The sequence below is a fragment of the Sphaeramia orbicularis genome, chromosome 13 (assembly GCF_902148855.1).
Source record: "Sphaeramia orbicularis chromosome 13, fSphaOr1.1, whole genome shotgun sequence".
Taxonomy (NCBI): Eukaryota; Metazoa; Chordata; class Actinopteri; order Kurtiformes; family Apogonidae; genus Sphaeramia; species Sphaeramia orbicularis.
In genome coordinates, this window is record NC_043969.1 from 8020165 (window position 1) to 8043492 (window position 23328).

Below are 23328 nucleotides of genomic sequence, written 5' to 3' on the forward strand. Positions count from 1 at the left end.
AGCTCAACTTCACTGAAGAAAAGAATTCTTCTCATATTTGATAGAGGATTGATGGCAAAATGAGATAAAAAAAAAAAAAAAAAAACTAACCTTGCATAGTAGTTTCAACAAGGGCAGGGGTGACCGTCTGGGGAGGAGGAGTGTCCTCCCTCTCCTCTGCTGTGGGAGGAGGAGGAGTGGCCACTGTTTCTGGGGTGCTGTCTGGTATAGAACCCGTCTCTGCAGGAGATTGCGTCTCTTCCTTGGACTGGGGCACTGGAGTATCTTCTTTGAGATCCAGGGTAATGGGAGAAACCACATCTTGGACCTCAGGCGTCTTGGTGGGCGTTGCCTCCGTTTGAGCGGGTGCTTCCTGGACGATAGGTTCAGTAGGAACCTCCTCAACCACAGGCTCTGACTGTGACTTCTCAACAGGTGAAGGTGTGGACTGAATGACAGGTGTCACTGCTGCCTGAGTGATAGTTGTGAGGGCAGGTGGTGTGTCAGAGTGCTGGCTAACGTCAGGCTCAGCGATTGGACTGTCGTCACGCTCAGCTGTGCTGATGCTGGGGGCCTCTGGGTCTTGAGGAGCAGGCAGTGGCAGACCATTAGGAAGGCGGAGCTCCTCAGGCTGTGCGATGGGAGACTCCAGTGGAGCCTCCAGGTGACAGGGTGGCATCACCACTGACAGCCTTTCTGCCTCTACCTCTGCCACACCGTTAGATGTGGAGTCGGGAGTGAGCGATGTGTCCAAAGCGGCAGGTGCCTCTTCTGTTCTATTCTCCTCTTCCTTCACTGCCTCCTCCTCCTCTGCCTGTGTGTCTTTCTCATCTGTTTTGTCTTGTGCAGAGGCAGGGATGGGGTCAGGGAGGGGTGCGGGATATGCAGGCACCTCAGGTGCTGATTTCAGAGGTGGCGTGGGTTCTCTGGGAGGTGGAGGAGCATCCATCACATCTGCAACAGGAGGGCTTGGTGCAAAGGTGGAATTAGTGTCGAGAGGTGTGTCCTCTGCTTCTGACAGTACAGAAGGTGCCGGAAGCTTAGTGTTCGTGTCAGAGGAGGGAGCCTCTGTGGGGAGGGGGTCACCCTTAGCAAGTTCAGGTGTCTTTGACGTAGGAGGAGGAGTAGGTTTCCCTCTGTCATCTGGTTGGTCAACATTCAGAAGAAAATCATTTAGACTTGATGAAAACATAACTACAAGATGCAGATGAATTGTGTTTCTGAATGCTTTTTGAAAAGACAGCAAAGGTTTTCAAATAAACTTGAAACAGAAGAAAAGACAAAATATGACATGTGTCACATGTAACTTAAAGAATGACATGTTGTGCTTTGTTCCACACAGTGGTGCCTGAATAGCATTCTCACACCTTGGCTATACAATGTAGTGGAAGAGTGATTATATTTATATGTACCTTTGAAAAAATCATATTACAAGGTTAGCACTAGCACAATATTATCTCATGTACACAGGATATAATGGTAAACACTCTCATGTTACAAGCCAAAAACCTCTCTTGTCAACACAGTTTCCATCTATCTTCACCCTGGAAGGAGTTTCTAAAAGGTCAGTTTTCAGTGACCTAAAACTCTGTTTGCATATAAACAAAGGGCAATGCATATAGAAAAGGCAACATTTTTGAAAATCCCAGTGTCTGTGCAGACTAGGACTAAGTTAAATCAATTATTAGTTTAAACATCCCATAACGCATACATTTAGGTGAAATGAAACTCACCTGGTCTAACCACTGCTGGTGAAGCAGCAGCTGTGACGCTCTCACCGTTGGCCTGTCCCACTGCTGTACTTTCTGATCCAGATATGGCTGTCTGTTGGGACACAAAAAATGAGGTATGACCATAGTGGTAAAGACTTCACTTACTTTTATTAGGTTTTTGACTTGACCATGAAAAAAATAGTCTCACTGTTAAACTGAGCCATTAATCTGGATTCAGTTCCCCTTTGACAAGTTGTAATGCCTCAACAAGTGGTAGCATATGGATGGCGCGGAATATTAATTCTTATTTTACATCAAATCCATATGTTGGATTACTGTGCTACATAAATCTGACATAGTAACTTAAGACAACATAAAACAAATAAAACAAGCTTAAGTACTTGCTCTTAGGAGTTTTAAGCAATAATGGCTCACCTGCGGTGGGGTTGGGGTAGAGCCACTACGGCCCCCTGACATTATCTCCTCTGTAATATCTCTGCCTCCTTGGTTAGGGTCTCTTATTCTGATCTGTGAGGGAGAGAGACTGTCAGGTATAGAACACAACTAGACACAAGATAGGCCACAAAGGAAAGAAAAACCTATATATGAGGGAAAGTGGTAGCTGCAACATACAAGGAAAATAAAAGAATGTATAAAGGACGAACATTAGACGAGATACAAACGCTTCCTGCGACCTCACTCTCTCTCACTATGACACTGTAACTGCCTCTCATTCAATGAAAGCGACATTTCTCACATTCTGAACACTGAGGCACACCAAATCCAAACTCTAACCACCATGCAAATTCCTATGCTGCACAACTGAACGCACTTCTCTTAGTCACCAGTAAAGCTGTTGTGACTTGGCATGAATCAAGTTATCCAACTTCAAGATGAATTGTCAAACAAATTCTGCTCTGGGTTGAAGCTGTTGTGACTCATGAAAGCAACGCACAGAGAGGCTTTATTGAGCACATTAAGGTTTTCTTTTTTCTGTGTGAACACAAAATGCTTTGCTCTGCTGCTGGACAGAGGAAAAAGTGAAAATCTGATCACATACTCTCTAACAAGGAGTGCCCTGTACACTGCAAACACATGTTTTCTATTCTGCAATCTTTTCTCTCACTCACACTCTAAATACTTAACTGCTCTCATGAAACTGGTATGAGCTAGAATGTTATAAAAAAAAAAGTGACGCACACAGTTTCTGGAAGAGGATTAAATTCTACAAGTCAAATTGTGCTGGTACAACATCGTCTATCCTTTGCCTACTTTTTTAGGCACAGTATTGGCTCACTGTTACTGACCTGTACCTGGCTTAGTCCGTCAGTATCTCCGCTCCCGGGGCATTACAGACCGTAATGGGCCTCTCTCATCCCGAGACTGGAGTAGCTGTTCAACAGACTCAGGGCTGGACTTTGAACCCGGCAAAGCAAAAGGATAGAGGGTGGATGTAGCCAACGTAGCTCAACTCACTCACATCTAGGCTGAATTAGAAAGGCACACGCCGGCATAACAGAACCGAGCTGGGCTGGGCCTGACTGACAGCACACTAGCTAGCAACTGTCTCGCTCTCTCCCTCTCACATACGCTGAACAGAACAGAGGGGGGAAAAAAGGATAAAGCGACTGGCCTTGTAAAGCTATGGTATTGGAATGTGCACCCCCGCCCACAGAGGCTAACAGACAGTTAAAGGGACCGGAGAGTGAAGGAGGGGCAGGGGAGGGGGACTGGAAGTTTCGTTTCTAGGGAAAAAAAAGTTAGCGTTATCAAATGAGCTGCAGCTAGCAGGAGAAACTCCCCCTTTTCTTCATGTAAGCTCTCTGCTTCTACTCTGTCACCATGCACACTTGAGCAAGTCACTCCTCTGATTTTTTTTTTTTTTCTCAGACTCGCCCCCTTTGAAAGCAGGGGAAACCAGGACAAGGGGAAGGAGGGGGGGTGCCACCGCAGCAGAGGAAGACTGGTTGGTTAGCCCTTCCGGCTTAAAAAGGGGAGGAGACCAGTGGCCACGTGGAGCTGAGCTATGTGCTGACATGTCCTTCAACCCCCTCCCCTCTGCCTTTTCTCTTTGACACACACTGTGCGGAACAGCAGTAGAGTACGAAAAAAACAAAAACTTCTGCATGATATCAGGTAGCAAAGGAGCAAAAAGTAGGTATGCAGAAACTTGATTGCCACAAACTAAAACCATGTGAATGCTCTTCAAGCACATACAATCACCTTCTTCGAATAAAATGAAGCAACATACAAATTCTGATACTTTAGGAAAAACATTTTTAAACGAGAGCTTAAGTTTTTCAGCACTAGAAAGTTAGGTCATGTTGATGTGTCCTTAAAAACACACAAATTTCCACCCCTCTTCCTCAAAGTTCATCACCTCAAAGCCAAAAATGCAAAGCTTATGATGCACACACAACTGCTTTCACAAAAAGCGTCAGGCACTAACTAAGAAGCCCTTCATTCACTGTATCAGCTTGAATTACATGTGGTTGTGTGTGACGGAGATGACTAGATGCTGAGGCTGCTGTTGCATGGGTCAGGGCCCATGGGAATGGGTCAAAGTCTTCCCCAGACGCCCACAGTCACTGATAAGCTGTTAAGTTCAACAGCAAGAAGAGTCCACACATAATGCAATTCCCAGTTGAACAAAAAGTCAAATAAATACTTGAACCTGTGCATAAAATCACAACTAGATGTATGAAGCAGACTATACATAAAAAGACTAAATTATATTGGCACTTATTTTTCAACAAAGCAAGGTTTCAGATTACTCAGCTCTAAACTGGTAAAAAACCTTTCTCACACTTGCACCGTGCATGGTTTCATCATAAAGGTCAGGTTTGTACTCCCCCAATCATCTTTGATTCTTATACCGTACTTTCCGGACTATAAGCCGCACCTCACTATAAGCCGCACTCACCCCGTCTCCAACATCTCACCATCACTTCACTGATGCCAAGCTTACATGCAGCAGCTCTATTTCCTCCTTCGTCAGCCGGATCGATTGTTAGCCCAGAAAACATAAATTAGCTGCATCATTTTAGAGTCGTGGGTTCACAGTGTGTGGGAAAAAAGTATCGGCTTATAGACCAGAAATTACGGTAATTCAGAGGACACGTCACACTATTTCTCACAGATAACCAAACTTGCCGATGATTGTTGATATGTGACTTCAGGTCCATCCTTTGCTTTTACAACAGGATAAAAACTATAAACAAGGCAATGTAAGGGGCTACAGTCTAGAGAGTGAGCACATACACTGTATGGGGCATCTTAGAGTGCAGACGCAACTCTAGACATGTTTCAGAACTGCAGAATATGCTGCACAGCCAGCTTAGTCTTACATCAGGTTAAGGTCAAGTTCTCCACTATCTATTTCAAAGAGCAAACTGAACTCTAGGTTCAAACCTGGAGGATGACTCTGGAATCATCTTCAGAGATTGCAACACAGCTAGTTTAGTTATATTATGTAAAACTTTCAGGTCAATTCATTATGGTGAAGAAGTAAGAAATTGGGTAAAGTTATTAGATTCTGTAAACTTTAACATTATGCTAACAAAAAATACCCCTCGCTTCTACAACTATTATCTGCAATCTTATTCCAGCATACCAGCTTCTCAACAAAATGTTTATAGAGAAACCAGAGCATTTTAAGTGCTAAGAAACGGTTCACCCAAAATAACATGGCTTTTAAAACTTTGCTACAGACATTTATACCTTCTCAAATAAAGCTGCAGTTTGCAAGCAATATGGCATATGGTTTGACAGTGCAGCACTATTGCATTATATTGATTTTGGATACTTTAACAAGTTCCCCACTTATGGCTAATGGAACCTGCCGATAGGGATACAACTATAAGGTGTGTTTTACTGGACACTAAGGGGAGAACCAATCAGCTGATATAATAGATAGTAATATTTTCTGCAAATGTGCCTCTTGGCTCATCAGTGACTTCATTTGTGTAGTTGACAGATGAATTTGACTGATCTATGAACATGTATCAAACTCTTGTAGCTTGCGTACGATTACAAAATATAATAGCAGCAGTATTCAGTCTGTTTTCTAAAGACCGAGAAAGGACTGGAATTACAAGTGGAACTTTAGGTTTATCACACAGAAGCTGTGTGGGGCAGGAATTTTCTCATGATGAAAAGAATAGTGTCAATTCAAGAACCCGAATGACTGCAGATAAAGAGATCTTGTCCAAACAGAGCTGATAAAACATTTTCCATTTTGATGAATTATTCTTTTGAGGCTGTGCCATTCACCTCAAGACAACTACAGTATACTTTAAGCATGAGAAAATCAAAATCCTTAACATGACAAAGGTTTCCTGACTATAAATCTTGTTTTTATGTTTTAAAGATCATGAGTGATTGTACCTGTTTGCGCTCTCGTTTGGTGGGGATGTGCTGGGGGGGCTGAGGTGGCGGCTGCTGCTGTTGAGGGGCAGGGTTCATAATGACGGGTGCCGCCTGCACCGAGGGGGTGAACTGAGCCTGGGCTGGGTAGTAGGCCCCAGCTGTGGATAAAGCAAGAGATGAGAATGTAAACCAACACATCTGACTTATCCGATAGCCTTATATTGTCAAAAACAAATGGACCTATTGCAAACAAAACCAAGTGCACACACAGGGCATAGGCTGTTTACGCAACAAATCCATATATCTCCCATCTAGGTACTTCACAAGCTGTACTGAAAATGTGAAGGCTTTACTTCTTGGTGATTTGCAGTTCAACAGCTGCAGATTCATGTCAGCTGCAAAGGTGTCACAACAACGTTCACACACTGACATGTATGCACTTTTTTTAATAGTGGGAAACATATTACAGGTATAGATTTACATTACAACATACAAACTGTGGAAATGCACTTCATGTTTTACTGTCTGGTTGTTCATAGTGATAATAAAGACATGTTTTTAATATACCACGTTGACATTAATTTAGTTAACATATATAAGAAGTGGAAGGGGATGTCTCAGTGGGGAATGGATAAAAGCTGTGAATACACTATTAGTTCGAATGTCATTCACCATCTCTCTATGCCCATTTTTCCTTGTGTTTCTCTGTTTACCTTTAAGCTAATGCATGAATAGCCTAAAACAATACAGGGCAAAAAAACAAACTGACAAGAACTCAGGATGAAAGCAAGGGAAACAACTTCTCCAAAAGTGAAAACGTATCTTGTGTGTTTAATCTGTACATAAAAATGACATGGTGTGATTTACACGCCAGACTATTTTTTGGCAAAGGGCAGTGACGTCTACTGGTCTCACCCGGTTGCCTGGCAACCTCGCTGTGATGAGTGTCTTGTACTGAACAAATATTAGAGCTGTGTCTTTTCATATTACTTTTGGTCAAGGAAAAAAGAAAAAAATACAGAACATTTTCTTTAAAAATTCTGCATTTCATTCTTTTACCCCACTGCTTCTTTAAGATGCCTTCCACAGCAACGCTCTCACCACTTACAGCCAAAAAAGGACAAGCTACTTCCAAGGAAAGATGATGAATCAACACATGAATAAAGAAAGTAATTAACAAAAAAAAACCAAACAAAAACAATCCAGTTAGATAAAAATTATCAGAAAGGGTCCAGTTAAATTTCCTTGAAGTAGCATATCTTAGAATGAATGACACCTAAAGAAAGTCCCCATATTAATTGTAACATAAGAGCAAAACTATGTAAATATCTGCAAAACATTTGTGCACATCTTATTCTTGAAACCATATCTACGTATCCTTCTTCATTAAGTAGATGCCTATGAGCACCCACACCATACCTGTAGTACTATTTACACTTTGTGCTTCTGGGTTAAGATTGACTGCATATATTACAGCTAATGATTACATGCACTTGCTATATTGTCTACAATGAAGTATCACAGATTAAACTTCAAAAACTGGCTCAACACAGCTGCTGTGGACCAATATGGGTCATAAAACATGCAACTTTGCCTTTAAATCAGAATTTCAGTATTCCCAACCGTGCCTTCCGAATGATATTCGTTCATTCCTGTGAGTATCTACGAGTGCCTACGAACACCTTTTTATAAATATCTGAAAACCTTTACAAAAACACTCATAGCACCTGGAGGGCCAACAGGTAGGCCTTCAGATCATGACACAGCAGTCTCTCTCTCTCTCTCTTACTTTACAGCTCCTACTTCTTACAGACATGGATATGCTGCACATACTGTACATTCTTAAATTTTTCAGGAAAGCTAGTGTTAAAAGAGAAAAAAAATCAGTTTTGGCACATTCAAAGGGCTTCTATTAATATACCAGAACAATGTCAACAAGACAACCAGTCCTCTGGTGATATTACCTGGCCTCAGCTACAGTTCAGAGCCAGTTACTGCCCAGTTTAGAAAATCAAAACCTCTCCCTCAGATGCAAGTAAAAATCCTCAGACTGAAGAGGCCTCTCTTTCAGGCTGGTGGAAGCGTGCTCCTGCTCTGCCTCTCTCCCCCACTGCATGCATTTCAGTCTAACTCACATTACTGAGTCTGCATTGTTGACCAGGAGCAGCACAGCCTAAATATAGTCAAAAACCCACACCGACTGGGGGAAGAGAGCACACCAGTAGGGAAAGGGAGGGAAGACAGAAAGAGAGCAGGACAGAGAGGGAGAAGGGTAGCAAGCTGGAAACCAGAAAGCCAGAGGGCAGAATGAGACTTTTCTTGGACCACATCCTAATACTGTAAATAAGAGGCTATAGCTATGACTCACAAAGTATGAGAGACTGAGAGTGTAACGGGAGGGGGGTTGAAAAAGAGACGACACCTACCCTGAGAGTCCTCCTGCTCTTGAGACCCGCGGTTCCCCATGCTGAAAACCAAACTGAGAAGAAAAGGGAGGGGGGGTTCTCTTCAGACCCCCTCTCTTTACCTCTTCCTGTCCTCTCTACAGGTGCCCTCGCAGAATGACTTCTTTTAATGGTCACCCCTCCCTCTTCCAGCGTGTCTCTGTTTCGCTCCTCCCTCTGACCTTCCTGATTCCTCCCTTGCCTTTCACTTTTTTTCACCTCCCTCCCTCCCTTTCCCCCTTGCAGAGTGTACAGGCAAGTTTGCTAAACTGTTAGGTTGTGTCACTCCAAGTGGCTCCTATTTCCTCTCGCTTTCCCCCCGTGGACAACTGATCTGAGACTCCGCAGCCTACTACAAAAGGGGGTGGGCTGATTGTAAAGGAAGAGTTAAACAAATTGCTCCACTTGGGGGGTGTGAGTCTTAAAAATATCCTGTCACCATACTCCGTCTGCACACCAGAGCATGGCTGGTGTCTGTGGGCGTGTTTTTACCTGACTTCTAGAAAAGGGCTAACTGGTCTGAGAGACTAAACCACTTAGAGGGCAGGAGGGGGTCCAATGATAATGTGCTGAAAAATTAAATGAACACCCTAAATCACCAGATATGAACCCCTTTCAAGCGAACAAGAAGACGGCTGAATGAAAACCAATAAACAAAGCACTGCATATATTTTCGCACCATTAATGCGGACTTCTGAAATCTGAAGTTAAAAACTGCACTGTGTTGTTTAGAAGATGACCAGGAAGTTCCTCTCTTTGTGGTATTCAAGACATGGAAACACTGGAGTTTTTGATCATTCAGCAAAAAGGAGAAATGTTGCCGATAGTCTCTAAAATAAATTTAATAAAGCACAAACCCCACTGATTTCATTGTTTTTTCAGTGCTCTTTCAGTGTAAACTGCTTTACATCTTGAAGCCAAAGCAACAGAATAGCTGTTCCTTCTTAGGACATACATAAAACTAGCCCTCACCACCACGACAGTATTGCTGTCAAGTCAAGAGACTCTTAACCTCCTGAGACCCAGGAAATGTCAGCAAAGTACAAGCTTTTTTGTTTTTTTATCAACTCTTTCAATGCCATGGGCCGATTAAATCGGCTTTACGAATACAACCTTTAAAGTGCCACAGGTCGATCAGATCGGCTTTGGAGAACACGCCATATTTGTGTACAAACAAACCATCCACCCCCATTTCTTTCTCACATTTCGATGACGTTCTTTCTGCGTCCCCCTTTTGAGACCAATCAGATGGGAATTTGAGGTCACGCGACCGAATAATATTTTTATATCTTTTTAATGTTTCTTATTCTCCGGTGTTTCATCAGAGGGAGCCCTCCATGCCGGGGGGCGGCTGTGGACTCCGGGGGCTGTGGCGCCTTCTCTCACTGGGGTCCGCTCCTTTCTGGTGGGTGGGTGTCCCAGTTGGCCCTCTCCCACTAGTTGGGATGCGGGGCTGTGTTGCTGGTGCCTGGTCGCCGGGGTCGGCGGCTGCCTCCTGGTGCGGATGGCTCCCTGAGACAGCGCCTCCTAAATTGATGTTTTACTTTTACTTGTACATTTTTGTTCTGGTCTACCCGTGCTCAGTCAGTCTTCTTAAGTATGTGTGAACTTGTGGGTTTGCATGTATATGTGTGTGTGTGTGTGTGTGTGTGTGTGTGTGTGTGTGTGTGTGTGTGTGCGGGTGAGTGGGTGGGTGTGGGTGGGGGGCGGTACTGATTTTTAAACTGATATGTAAAGCACTTTGTGCTACAGTTTTTAATGTATGAAAAGTGCTAGATAAATAAAGATTATTATTATTATTATTATTATTATTATTATTATTATTATTATTATTATTATTATTATTATAAATTATGCAAATTACGATCAATAATGAATCGGCTGTGTCCGGTGCGTTTTGAATCTAATCAGCAATCGGTCGGATGTTACCGAGCGGTTTCCTGCAGGATTCTTCAAATATTATAAAAACGACGCGAAATACTGAAAAACGGCCAAATTCTGTGGCACTTTTAAGGCTTATTAGCCCCTTAACTGTCTGGCACCAAAAGAGTTAAATAAGTGCCTATTAAGTGCCTATAGAAACATCATGATGCAACAGTTTTTTCAGATGCAGTTTTTAAAATTTTTATGGAATGTCCTTTGTGGTGGACAGTTTTCTTTTTTTTTTCTATAACATTGTATAACTCTTGTTCACAAGTGTGGACAGAAAACCCATAGCTGGGTCTTAGGAGGTTAAAGCCATGCCTCAGTCACATGACCAGATATTTTAGGTCATGTGCCACTGATGTCATTATATACCATGTGATCTGTCGGGTGACAAATGTGACATGAACCCACCAATACAAGCATAGTGGACCACACAGCCATACAGCTTTTGCGTAATAAACACCAACACAGCTGCCTGAAACCACTAGTGTCTCACTGTGGAGAAGAAAAGAACCAAACTGAACAACAAAAAGGAAGCCGCTAAATTAGCACCAAATCTTGTGAAGTCACACCAATAACCACAACAAACGTGTGAGCATTTAAAGGACGAGAATTGGCATTCCACAGCTTTGTAATGTGGGTCTACTTTGTTTCAATTATTATTACATTACAGATTTAGTATGTGGATTAATACATTATCAGTCAACCACCTTTGAGTGTGGGTTAAAGTTGCAAGAATATTAAGCAATAGCGGGACAATTAGAAAAGTATGCACAGTGAAATGGTATATTGTGATTAGCTTTGAGAAGACCAGCAAAATCTTAAATTACTCTAAAGAGATTTATATCATGTGCCATTTAACTAAAAAAACTGTGTCGTGTAAACTTAGCGCACATTCATATTTTCACAATATTTATAAATTCCTTTTGTCCTTTTCAATAATGATGCTTATTACATAACGCAATAACATTACAATGACAGATAAGGAAAATAAGGTCAACATTTAAGTCACCCATAGGTGTGAATGTGAGAGTGAATGGTTGTTTGTATGTATGTCAGCCCTGTGATGAACTGGTGTGTACCCTGCCTTTGCCCTGAAGCATGAAGCTCCAGCACACATGCGACCCTCTCGTGGAGTAAGTGGTTCAAAAAAATGAATGAATGAACAATAAAAATAAGCTAGTAAAATAGTTGCAAAAATTGTGTAGAACATATTGGATGGTAGTGGTGTTTTAAAAAAAAAAAAGTAATTTACATCAACAAGACCTTTAAAGGTTAAATATCTCAATGACTCATTCATCAAAAAATTATTAATAAAATCATTACCAAAAGAGGAGGAAATTCTGACCTCATAATTTTTTTTTTTTTTTTTTAAATCTATACACAGAGGCGGTATTTGCAGTGGACTGTAAAGTGAGCACCATAAAAAATGTAATAGGTAGAATTGTGCTTTTAATGAGCCTGTATACAGGCGTGTGTATTCTATTGCTGATGAGCTACAGTTTAAACAAAGGTATCACATAGCTCAGATGCCTGTTGCTGGGGGTCAGCAGGTTTGTTTTCAGGGCATCATCAGTTCTTGTGGTGCAATGACACGTGGTCACCTCTAGAGGGTGTGACAGCATATGGATCAAGACCAATGTGTCAGGGGAGTAAACTGAAACTAAACTAAGACTGAGTTTGAATTGTCCTTTTCCTTAACCTTCAACAACAACTTCACAAGAACATTAGGAAAAGACAAACACAGGTATAAGAGAATCTGACTTCTTACACCAAATGGATGTTACTCGGTTCTGGTGTAACTACAGTGTTCTTAAAATAGATTACATAAATCACATCTTAAATACTTTGTCTTATGTGTTCTTACTGTACGGTTGAGTTCAGGAAATAAACATTCACAGTGAAAGACAAGAATTTATAGCCAGTGTTGGAATACAAATAAATAAATTAAAAAAAAAAAGAAATATGCTATCAGTCACTAATACTCAGCCTTCTTTCCACTCAATGTGTCAATATAGATCCTAAATTACTATGAGTGTATGAAAACTAATCTATGCCGTAAAACTACAAGTACTAGTTCACTGTTTACAGTTAAGTTATTTTGGGACCTGTGACTTGAGGTAACCTGAAAACATAAAAAACTAGAAAAGCACTTGGAGAGCGCAGACCTCCGCCATGGCAGATCAGTGCCCCCCCCAATCACCACCAAAATTTAATCATTTGTTCCTTGTGCCAGTATCAATATTTCCTGAAATTTTCATCCAAATCTGTCCATAACTTTTTGAGTTATCTTGCACACGGACAGACAGACAGACAAATAAACCAATGCCAGCAAAAACATAACCTCCTTGGCGGAGGTAAAAATATTCCCTTGCAATACAATGCTCCAAATGAGGAAATAACTAATGCTAACTCAGCACAGGTTCTGCTTCAACATTAACTTTATATTTCACACCACTGAATTATTCATCTCCTTTAGTAAAGCATGGCCCAGTGTATCCTATGGGGATACAAAAGGAAGTATTGAAACATTGTTCTCTTAGAATCTAGGAAATTCGACCAGCTCTTATCATGTCTGACCTGAGATACTGCTGGGACATTTCAGGTAGGAACTTCCCCAAGTCAAGAAAGACTAGTGAAAGACAACCGAAGACAGTCATTGCAGGAAGTATTGTGGTATTTAAATGCTGAGACATCTTGTGCTGTTACACAGTACAATCTGTAACGTCCATGCGGAAGTGATTTGTGGTGACATGGTTGCCTTTACCCGTCTGATGCCAATCGTGCAACCTGATTTGTCTATGACAGTCAGCAATGTTTAAATTTGCCAGAATGCAGCCACATCCCTTGCTGACAACGAAGTATGCCTTGTAGCTGCAGCTGATTATAGTAATATGGTCTTTGTTATATAAAAACAGTCCTCCCGCTGTTTTCTCCCTGTGTATTTGTTAAGTCATTGCACAACTGAGTTTCTAGACAAACACTGCAGTTCTTTGGTTCTTAGGAACTTCGATGTAGAACCAGAACAACTGAGTAAATACATGTACATTTCCACTGTTATGATTATTTCCACTGCAAATAGAATATTTTCTGCAGATACAAATAGTTCCCTTCTCATCACTAAACTCAAAAACCTAATTTCACACTAACCACTGGCATATGAAATAAGATGAAGGTTAAGCACCGAGGGGATCTTTATGTCTATAATTTGTTCTTTGCTACTGTTTCAGTCGTGCCCTGTTAAATGTCTCTCTGTCTCTATGTGTGAGTGGCTCAGGTGAGGCCCCAGGTAGAGCCTCTTACCATAAGTACCATATTCAGCAGGACTGGTGCCTGGGTAGAAGCCCGGGGTGCCTGCTGGTACAGGATATTGCTGGGGTGTGGCCATGTAGGTTGCTGACCGGTACTATGGAAACAAACAAGACAGAAGGAGGGGAACAAAAGGAAGGACAGGGGGAAAAAAATCATTATTTACACCCACAATTGCTTTCTCTTTATCAAATTAACAACCCCAGACAACTGAGGTAAAAGAAAATGGTATTGAAACTGGACTTTAAGACAAATCTGGGCATAAACATTTGTGTGAGATCTACAGCCAATTTTGATTCCACCTTAAAAAACAAAGTTATGTGACATCCAAACAGGGAGCTTGGGTTATGAACAGTAAGGATCATTTTGACAACAGTAATATTGAAAATATAAATTCTTAAACATATGACTGATTACAACCTTATTATTTGACATCCCCAGAGCTGGGCAAGTACAGTATTTATAGCTACCCCAACAGAAACTAATCTGTAAAACATCAATGCAATACTATGACAGAGTATGCTACCATCTACAGAATGGTACTAAAATTGGAAAAGTGATGAGATGAAGAATGGATTGAGAAAAAAAAGGTTTGCAGCCATGTTTTCTGCGTTTGTTTACTGCATCACAGACTACAGTATCAAATTAAAGAGATCAACTCTTGCTTGACAATTTGATGTGGTGTGAAAAGCATTTTATTAGACTGCTGCATTGCTGAAAGCACTGCTGCCTGAAAAATCAAGACTTTACAGAAATTTGTTGGGTCTCCATTTAACACCATGTGCACATCCAGAGCAGTTTCAACCTGAAAGCTGATCCATTAAGCAACTGAAAATATAAAACAAGAAGAAGAACAAGGACAACATCTCATAACAGTCAACTATCTCAAAGATCACATGCTTTGTTGGGTTGTACTTTAGCTCTGGAAGAGATGCGGGTGAGAGGTGGTGGCTTGAGTCCAACTTTAATGTTAGTCTTGTTGGTCTGAAGCACCTGCTGGCCTAGCCTGCTGAGCCCCATCTCACATGCAGGGCCTCTTTGGATACAGGACAGAAATGCACATTTGTACTCTCCTCAAATTATCAAGTTTAATACATAAAACACTTACTTTAATATACCCACTTTTAAAATAAGCAGCCTGTAATTTGCAACATATCATCTTACTCTCTAGTTATTATCTAATCTTGATGTCACTTTTTCCATTACTATTCACACATTGCCATGTTTTTACTCTCATCCCTGTAACATTTTCTCCCTTTATCTTATTTGGAAGAAAATTGTTATTTTAACAGCCAACTTGACATTCTGTTCAAAGGATAACAGTTTGAAAATTATTAATTTGGCTAACACTAGTACACGGATGCTGATTAAAGTTCACCATTCCCGAGAAATAAACAGACAGAACATAGAGCATGACAAAATAAATGTCCCTGCCATTATGGATCCCTTACCTGTCCTGGTATGAAATATGGTCCCTGTGGTGAGCTGGGGAAGGGCAACTGCTGTCCAGAGATCATCATCATTTGGGAACCAGGCCCCGGCTGGTAGACGTGGGTGGGAGTCACAGGCCGAGGGGCGCTGCTGGGGGGAACGCCCCGTGGCCCACTGCTGGGGGGCAAGCTGGCCCTATTTGTGTAGTAGGGCTACAAGGGAAAGCAGAGGAAAAGAGACGAGCAAGAAAGGTAGAAGGTGAGACAGAAGGGAAGGCGAAGGAGAAGGTAGAGAACAGAAAATAGAAGAGCAGCAAAAAAAGGAGAAATAAAGGGAGACGTATCGACAAATCAGTAGTGGAAGGGAATTATTAGTTACCTTTCTGAAACCTCTCTCATAAAAAACATCTTCCATGCCCTTATATGTATCTCACAGTGAGTGGAGCTAGCCTGTCCAGCCTAATAGCTGGGCTCATAGTTTGCCCATGAATCTGTGGCTAGACTCCAGCTGGAAACATATTGGCCCTGCCTGCCAGAAGAGATAAAGCAGCTAATGCTGGTTCATTCAGAGCCCCCTCATTGACATGCTGCTGCTGGCCTGGGAGCTAACGACATAAGCTGGCGAAATGACACCAAGCCAACAAAGCAAAATATTAGACACACATATGCACTATTCAAGAGGGTGAGAGGGATAAAACAGAGTAGAGGGAAAACTAGGAGAAGGAGGAAAATGAGTTACCTGTAGCGATCTGAAGCTTCCCTTCAGCCGCGCAAACACAGATCACATACAGACACATCAAATGGAAGCAAGAAGAGGGTGGGGAGAAGAATTGAGAAAAAGAGAGCACCACAATCAGTTACAGCAAAGCGCCCAGGAACTGTCTCTTCTGAGCCAAGCAGTGAATTGACAAGCAGCATGCAGAGGATAAGCAGAACAGTGAATCCCAGTGAAGTGGGCCTAGTTACTCACAAAACACGACCAAACATAAACCTAAGCACTTTCTCGTAACATTTTAATAACGGCTTCCAAGGGCCCTGCAGATGCTCATTATTATGTTTACCTACAGTGACTCACAGTACAATTTTAATAGCACAAACCCAGAACCAGATAGCAATATATCATTCTGGCAAAAAGTACCCCTTAAGACAACCACATTTTTTCAGATTTTTTATTTACTCAAAACATTGCGGTATTCATTTTGCAAATATGACCCAACGTGAACTTTAAAACCTGTCAAACTACTAAAGTTTACTGTCTGAACTCTATATCTATGTATGCATGTTTTTATATGCATAATTAAAAGAAATCCCACATACCCCAGGAATTAAAAAGTAGCAGTCCATTGTTTTTAAACATTTTTAAACTTTGTGGTGGTTTAAGATGTCACCACTCTGATTTAATATTACCTGGACTGACACTCACATGGGCTACTATGCTAGTAAGATGTCACAGAAGTCAAGCATCTGGAATAAAGTAGACTGCCAAAGGAAACTGGCATGTCACAACTCTATAATGAGTTTGGTAAATCACATGTAAACTGCCAAGTTAACTTACCACTGCTAGAAAGTTCTTTTTTCCAGTTAGGGTGTATGTGAGTGTAACCTGCATGCTAACAGTGTTTAACATTAATAACCATGGCTAACGATTATGTAATAAATACCTACATCAACTGAAATATGCTCATCAATTTGAACATATTTATATGTATCACTTAAACTTTTTTCAGGTAACTTTCACTGAGGCTTAAAAAAATGTAAAAATAAAAAAAATCAAGACTGCCCTACAAAACAAAGCCCTCAGATTAGTCATTGATGCTGTTAGTACCTGTTGGTGTATAGGTCGGGGCCCTGGGGCAAACTAGAGGGGGAGGAGAGGCAGATAGGACAGAGGTTAAAGACAAAAGCATAAGATACATGCATCTCTCTGCACTCACAGGCTCTTTCCAGTTGTGCATCATCAGAACTGCAGTTAAAGTCTGAACGGCTATCTGGACAGTACGACCAGACAACCCTACTTCATCCTATTTATTTTAACTCTCTGAAACCACCTTCTACAGAGATTCTTCACAGTAGGTGATAATTGTTACACCCCCGTAACTGTGTAACTGTACTGGTGAAGTACAGGGACGGTCAGTACATTTACATGCACACCTTAGTCAAACTGTGATGCTTCTGCTACGATAAGTGGCGATATGCACTCCTTTAGCTCATTAACCTATGCCATTACAGATCACAGCAACAGTAAATAGCGAGTTACCAAGTCATCAACCCAGAGGTAAACTGGCATGACTATGGACAGCACTGCAAATTTGTATATAGCATAGTTTTTGCCTGCTCTATTTTTTGTACAGATGAGATGGATGATGCTTGACCTCCAGGCTACCATTTGGGTAGAGCTCTAGTGCATGCGCCGAACACTTCGTTCCTGTTCCAGTCCTACTGGTTCGTATACATGCAGGTGTAGATCGACTTTCAATCGCATTATCTTGGTGTGCTAGTCTGACTGTTAGAACTTCGATTTCAGTTGAGGTAACATGTTTACGTGTGCTTTTTAAGACCTGGAGCAGTTTCTTGCCGCTTTGAGAAAAGTGACACTAAAATATTATGATTATGGGATCTTCCATGTTGCCTCTGTAATAAGCCATTATGTAGAGCAACAGTCCTGCCTAAGGAATCAGTGATCGGTAATTAAAGGTGTCAAACACGTATTCAACTATCTCTCACCTCTTAAAAAAATATAAAACTAAAATCTTCTCAAAATCTCACTTCCTTGTTTTTTTCTTTTCTTTCTTTTTGACACTTACTTCTTATTAGTTATTTATCATTTTGTCACACAGAGCATAACAAACAACCATCGGCAACAGATAATACTCAAAATCTAAAAGTAGGTTGTGAAATAGCAATCAAGTTACTTAATTAATTATATTTTTAGAGCAGCAGTTCATATAGCATTTCACAGGACATATGAGACAAGCCAGAAATTAATTGTTTTTAAAGAAACTAATCAATTTGCCCCATCTTTTGTAAAGTTCATCTTGCAGCCTCAGCATAAATGTTAATCTCTCCATTTTGTGAATTTCATCAATAATTTTCAACCACTCCTTCAGCACTGGTGGATCTAGTTGAAGCCATTTATAACTAATTTTTTTTTTTGCTGCAGCACCAAAGATTTTTTGAAGGTATTTATTGCTTACTGTCAAATCATCAGGAAGATCTCCTAAGAATAGTAACAAAATGGACTGCTGTAATTTAAAACCCAAAATCTGTTCTATTTTTATTCCAACATCTTTCCAAAAAGTTGTAATTTTCATACAGAACCAAAAAATGTGAGTGTGGTTTGCCTCTGTGTCCCCACAACCCCTCCAGAATGTAGAAGCATTTAAGTTTCTACAAAACTGTTGTTTTAGTGTTATAAAGAAGTGTACAAAATTTTTCCAACTAAATTCTCGCCAGTAGGCTTGAAGAGGAGGTTGACTTACTTCCTTCTTGAACTTCTTAAACCACTATATATCTAAGGTAATGGCGGAGTTATATGCCAAAAAACCATTGTGCACTGAAACTTTAAATAAATATAATCAATATACACTGATCTGTTAAAATTAAATATGATGAAGTTAGATACGTATGTAACACTACTGTTGCAGTGTTGCTAACATGGGGTGTTATCCGACACTGAATATAAATGAACCCACGTCATGTGTTTAACAGGGACAACTGGTATAAATTCTTCCTGCTATTCTGAAGCACAGGCCAAAATTGTCAGTAAAAATCATGCAGAACTCGTGAGCAGGAAACAAATAGACATGCAGGCATTCTAAGAAATCAGGAACTGTACACAGTGATTCTTGTTGGGAAGACTTTTCAGACAGCAGTGAGCGGTCATTAAGCCAAACACTGACATAATGCAGCAAGAAGAGAGGACCTCAGCACACTTTCTGGTACATTTTATCCTCATTCTATTTTTCTGTGTTCATCCTTGTTTCCAATTACAGATTTTAACAAAACAACTTGATAGATTCTTAACGCCAAACAGGAATTTTGGTCAACACTAAGAAGTGCCTCTCAGAATGGATAACATCCTGCTGAGGGCTATGTGAGCAGCAACTGGCCTACCTGTCGGGGTTGTGGTGTTGGGTTCATTTGTGGAGGCGGTGGGGTGGCAAACACAACAGAGGGAGGCTGCCCAGGGGGGAAAGAGGGCTGCAAGAGACATCAATAGGAGAAGAGTGGGATGCAGGACCGATAGAAGTGAGACGGCAACAATGAACAATACAGAAGTGATCAACATAGCAGCACAAGTTACTGATGCCAGTGAGCGTTTTCCCATTATGTGACATTTACACAATGACAGCATTTTTTCCATGTCTTCATTTCAAGGAATCAGTTTTTCTTTGGAATATAGACATCAGTGCTTCTTGTGTGGAGGGAAGACAAACATAAAAATATCAAACATTTTTTTCTGTAACATGGATATTTACATCCAAGATGAAGCAAAGAAAGTTGGTAGCTTAGAGAAAGAACAAAAATGCATAAAACAGCAGAACAACAACAACAACAACAAAAAAAAAGAGTTCAAACTTAAAGGAAAGAGCTCTAACAGAGAAAGCCCTTTGTTGAAAGATCTACTTCTCATTATCAACACAAAAACACTATAGATAGCACCCTTTTTCTGGTATGGTGTAAACACACCTCCAAAAAGCACAGTGGAGAAAGTCAACTAACAACTTTCCTTACCTGTGAGAGACCAGGGGAGGGGGCAGGGTGGGGGGTGGAAGGGGGTCCCGTTATAGGCTGTGGTGCTTTATTCATTTCATGGAGTTCTGCATGGGGAGGCAGATGTGGGCCTGTATAAAGATCTGAAGACAGGGAAAACAGAGAGATTATGTATTTGGTTCTGGACCAGCGTCATGAGGCCTGATAAGCAATACTACATGTCAGCGTATCATAGAATGGACTGTTGCATCTTTTGTTTCACACCAATCACAATATTACCATGTATGCATTAATATTTTACCATTATTTACAGTAAAAACTAGGGCTGCACGATTCTGGCAAAAATGTGAATCACGATTCTTCTGCTTAGAATTGAGATCACAATTCTCTGGCAGGATTTTTTTCACAAAATGTTCATTGCGCCACTGTCAAGGAAAACGGGTTCTTTTACCTCTGATTCACGTCTTTCATATCACTCTGCAAGTAGTCCGGTCACTTATGCAGTGTTTGCTGTTGAACTGATCTGTTGGTGGGGCTGTGAGTAATGGGGCGGGGGGGGGGGGGCGTTGCACGTGTGCAGTTTGACGGGGGTGCACGTGCGTGCGTTTCAGTTGGGGTGTGTGTGGGAGGGGATTGCACACTCATGCGTTTCAGCAGGTTACCCGTGCATGTGTCGGTTTCCCTCCTACTTATAAAATGGAGGTACGGGGTGGTGCGGTCCGTGCCCCGCAGAAGTGAAAGTGAGCCTTTATGTTCATTTACCTTTTCCCTGCACTTATGGTCCCGGTTGCTAAGGGACGTCAGCTGATCTGTGAAAGTTTGCAGCACAAAGAAACTTCCCATCCGGCACAATGGAATATTTTTAATATAAAATTTTTGTAGAGGGCGAGACTTTTGATTCTTGGTTAAACGCCGAGTTATCCTCACCCGCAAAGAAAAGAAAAGGATAAGAAGAACAGCGCAGAAGTCAGAGAAGTAAAAATGAAAACACACTTGGATCTGGACGACAGAAAACAAGACCCACATGAGATTAACACAGCCAAAAGTGAACCTTAATTGGGCACGAGTTCAGGTGACTGAGAGAGGTGACTCACCGCTACCACTAGGGTTTTCATCCATTTCACTCTATTACTGCAGTCGTTCCTCCGCTGTAATTCATTCTTTCTTTGCTCAACTGCAGCCGACAGCAGCAGGCTCACACATTATAAAGACGCTTTACCATTGGTTGAGGGAAGAGGCGGCGGTGGTTCTGCGTTTGTGGGCATTTGTTTGTAATGCAACCGTGAAATAAAATGCTTAAGAATCATCTGTGTTTAGAAATGAGATCGCATACATGTGTGAATCGAGATCGCGATCTTTTAACGATTAATTGCGCAGCCCTAGTAAGAACATTGTCCAGATTTGATAGAAAGTCATGTAAAAAGTACACTTTGAATACCTCAAATTAGACTTTATTCCAAATGTAGAATTTTCCATTTAAGAAATATGGTTTAAACCACATATTTGTTTACATTATGAAAGACTAGGAAATCAACAGGTTTTGCAAATATCACAAGGCTGATCTTTTCCTGACAGTGGGTGATGTAATGAAAGAGGGAAACCGTGCACGCAGAATTACACAAATATGCCACTGGTGGAACACTTTAAACTTTTTTTGACACAATGAACCAAAAGAGCACAAATCAACTAAACTTCTGTACATCTGCAGATAAACAGGAATATGTTGTAAATGTGAACAGCTTAGTACAAATACAATTTTTTTGCAGGAAACTGAGCAGTTTTACACACAATTAAACTGCAACTCATATGTTTATTATAAATGTGCACTTACATTTATGAATCTTTTTAGGTCCAGAGTGTGGTTACACACAGGAACAGTTCAGCCTTAAAAAAAAAAGACAGGAAGACAAACCTTATTTGTGTTGATACTCAACATGGCATAGAGCACATTTACAAAAAAAAAAAAAAGGATGGCATGGAGACAAACAGTGAAAACACTGATGCAATATTGAAGACATAAAAGAGCAAACATAAAACAAGCACATGACTTTATGACAATGTCATGAGTGTTTTCACGTCAGCAAAAATACCACCCCATGTACTAAGATGACAGCAGTAAGGAAACAGCCAAAAGGCTTAACCATGATAAGCCTGCTACATACTCCACAAGAACAGAGAAATGTGTTCATTTTCTCAAGGTGGCAAGAGCAAGAACAATGTTCGTTCTGGCCAGGACATTTTATACATCATCAGAAGCACACGTGTCAAACTCCTGGGAAGTCCTCTTCCAATTTCTGACCAATCACACAATAGTTATCAGACACTGCAAGAGAAAAAATTCTGCCTGAATGGTGTGTCAAGACCAAGTTGCGAGAACTCCCAAACCAGGACCAACAAGAAAAGAATGATGTCATTCTTTTCTTGCAGCCCTGGGAGTGAGAAGAAATTTCCCCATTCTGGCAGAATTATGTAGCAGATGTTATTCAAACAGATCATAACAATAATGAAAACGGTTCACCCAAGAAAGCTCTCCTAACAAGTAACTTCAGAATGACGCAGCCCATTAATAAGATGACTTTGTTGACCATAGTTATTAAGTTTAAAATTAAAACTTGAATGTAATAAACACATACAGTGCCTGACAGCATGTACATAAAATCAGTTGATATCAGCCTTGGTAAAAACATCACTTCGTAGTTTACATTTAACAAAAACTGAGAAAAAAAAAAAAAAAAAAAAACTAGTGAAAAAGTAACTAGACCTTACCAATACTCCCGCCTGGTCACACAACACTTGCCCCTCCTGCTCACTGATACCCTGCCTAGATAGGGATTTGTTTAGAGTCTTAACTTTCAATCATTTTAAAACCTTTTCAAAATGTTAATTAATTAGTTAATTAAAAAAAAAAAAAAATTGAAATTCATCTATCATATGGTGCACTGTACCTTTCCTAGTGGTAAAGAATATGTGTGTCCAGTTTGAAAAGAATTGGGTGAATAGGCCTAGTGTCTGAGAAATCGGTCGGAAAAAGATCTCGGAAGGATGGACAGGATTCCTTGTATCAAAATCTTTCAGGTCCACACTGTGGCTGGTTCAGAGAAGTTTGATACTCTACTCAGTGAAGAGGCGCACAGCAGCATAGCTGAAAGGTTCTCTCTAGAGTGAGTTTCAGCCCAGGGTTTTATACAAGTTTAGGTGAAACAATAGGTGAAACAAAAGAGATGGGGTGGGCCATGTTAACCTTGTGAAATTGAAATGATCAACAATGTGGTGTGTATTCTACCCAGTAGGAAAGCGTCTGGGAGACCCCTCACCAGTCTGATTAAATACATTTGCATTGGCTCAAGACACTGTATTCAACACAAGCAATCAATCAGTTGATTTGATGACAAAGGAGCAAAAGGTGTGGCTCCGTTCTGGGCTCTTCACAATACAATAAAACATTCA

At 40.9% G+C, this 23328-nt stretch overlaps 1 protein-coding gene across 2 annotated transcripts in view; it reads right to left on the reverse strand.

The window, feature by feature from the left end:
• eif4g1b (eukaryotic translation initiation factor 4 gamma, 1b) overlaps positions 1–23328 on the reverse strand; it is a 43382-nt gene that overhangs the window by 12089 nt on the left and 7965 nt on the right. Inside the window, exons 2-12 of one of the 2 annotated variants that reach the window (XM_030152804.1) lie at positions 21713–21765; positions 19903–20024; positions 19282–19368; positions 16994–17026; positions 15908–15928; positions 15190–15381; positions 13733–13835; positions 6078–6217; positions 2127–2219; positions 1713–1803; positions 91–1122 (exon numbers count right to left, since the gene is read on the reverse strand). In XM_030152804.1, coding sequence (XP_030008664.1) covers positions 91–1122; positions 1713–1803; positions 2127–2219; positions 6078–6217; positions 13733–13835; positions 15190–15381; positions 15908–15928; positions 16994–17026; positions 19282–19368; positions 19903–19977 — 1867 coding nt within the window. In that variant the 5' untranslated portion in view covers positions 19978–20024; positions 21713–21765. The remainder of the gene's footprint in view (positions 1–90; positions 1123–1712; positions 1804–2126; positions 2220–6077; positions 6218–13732; positions 13836–15189; positions 15382–15907; positions 15929–16993; positions 17027–19281; positions 19369–19902; positions 20025–21712; positions 21766–23328) is intronic. The other variant, XM_030152805.1, reaches the window with a different exon arrangement.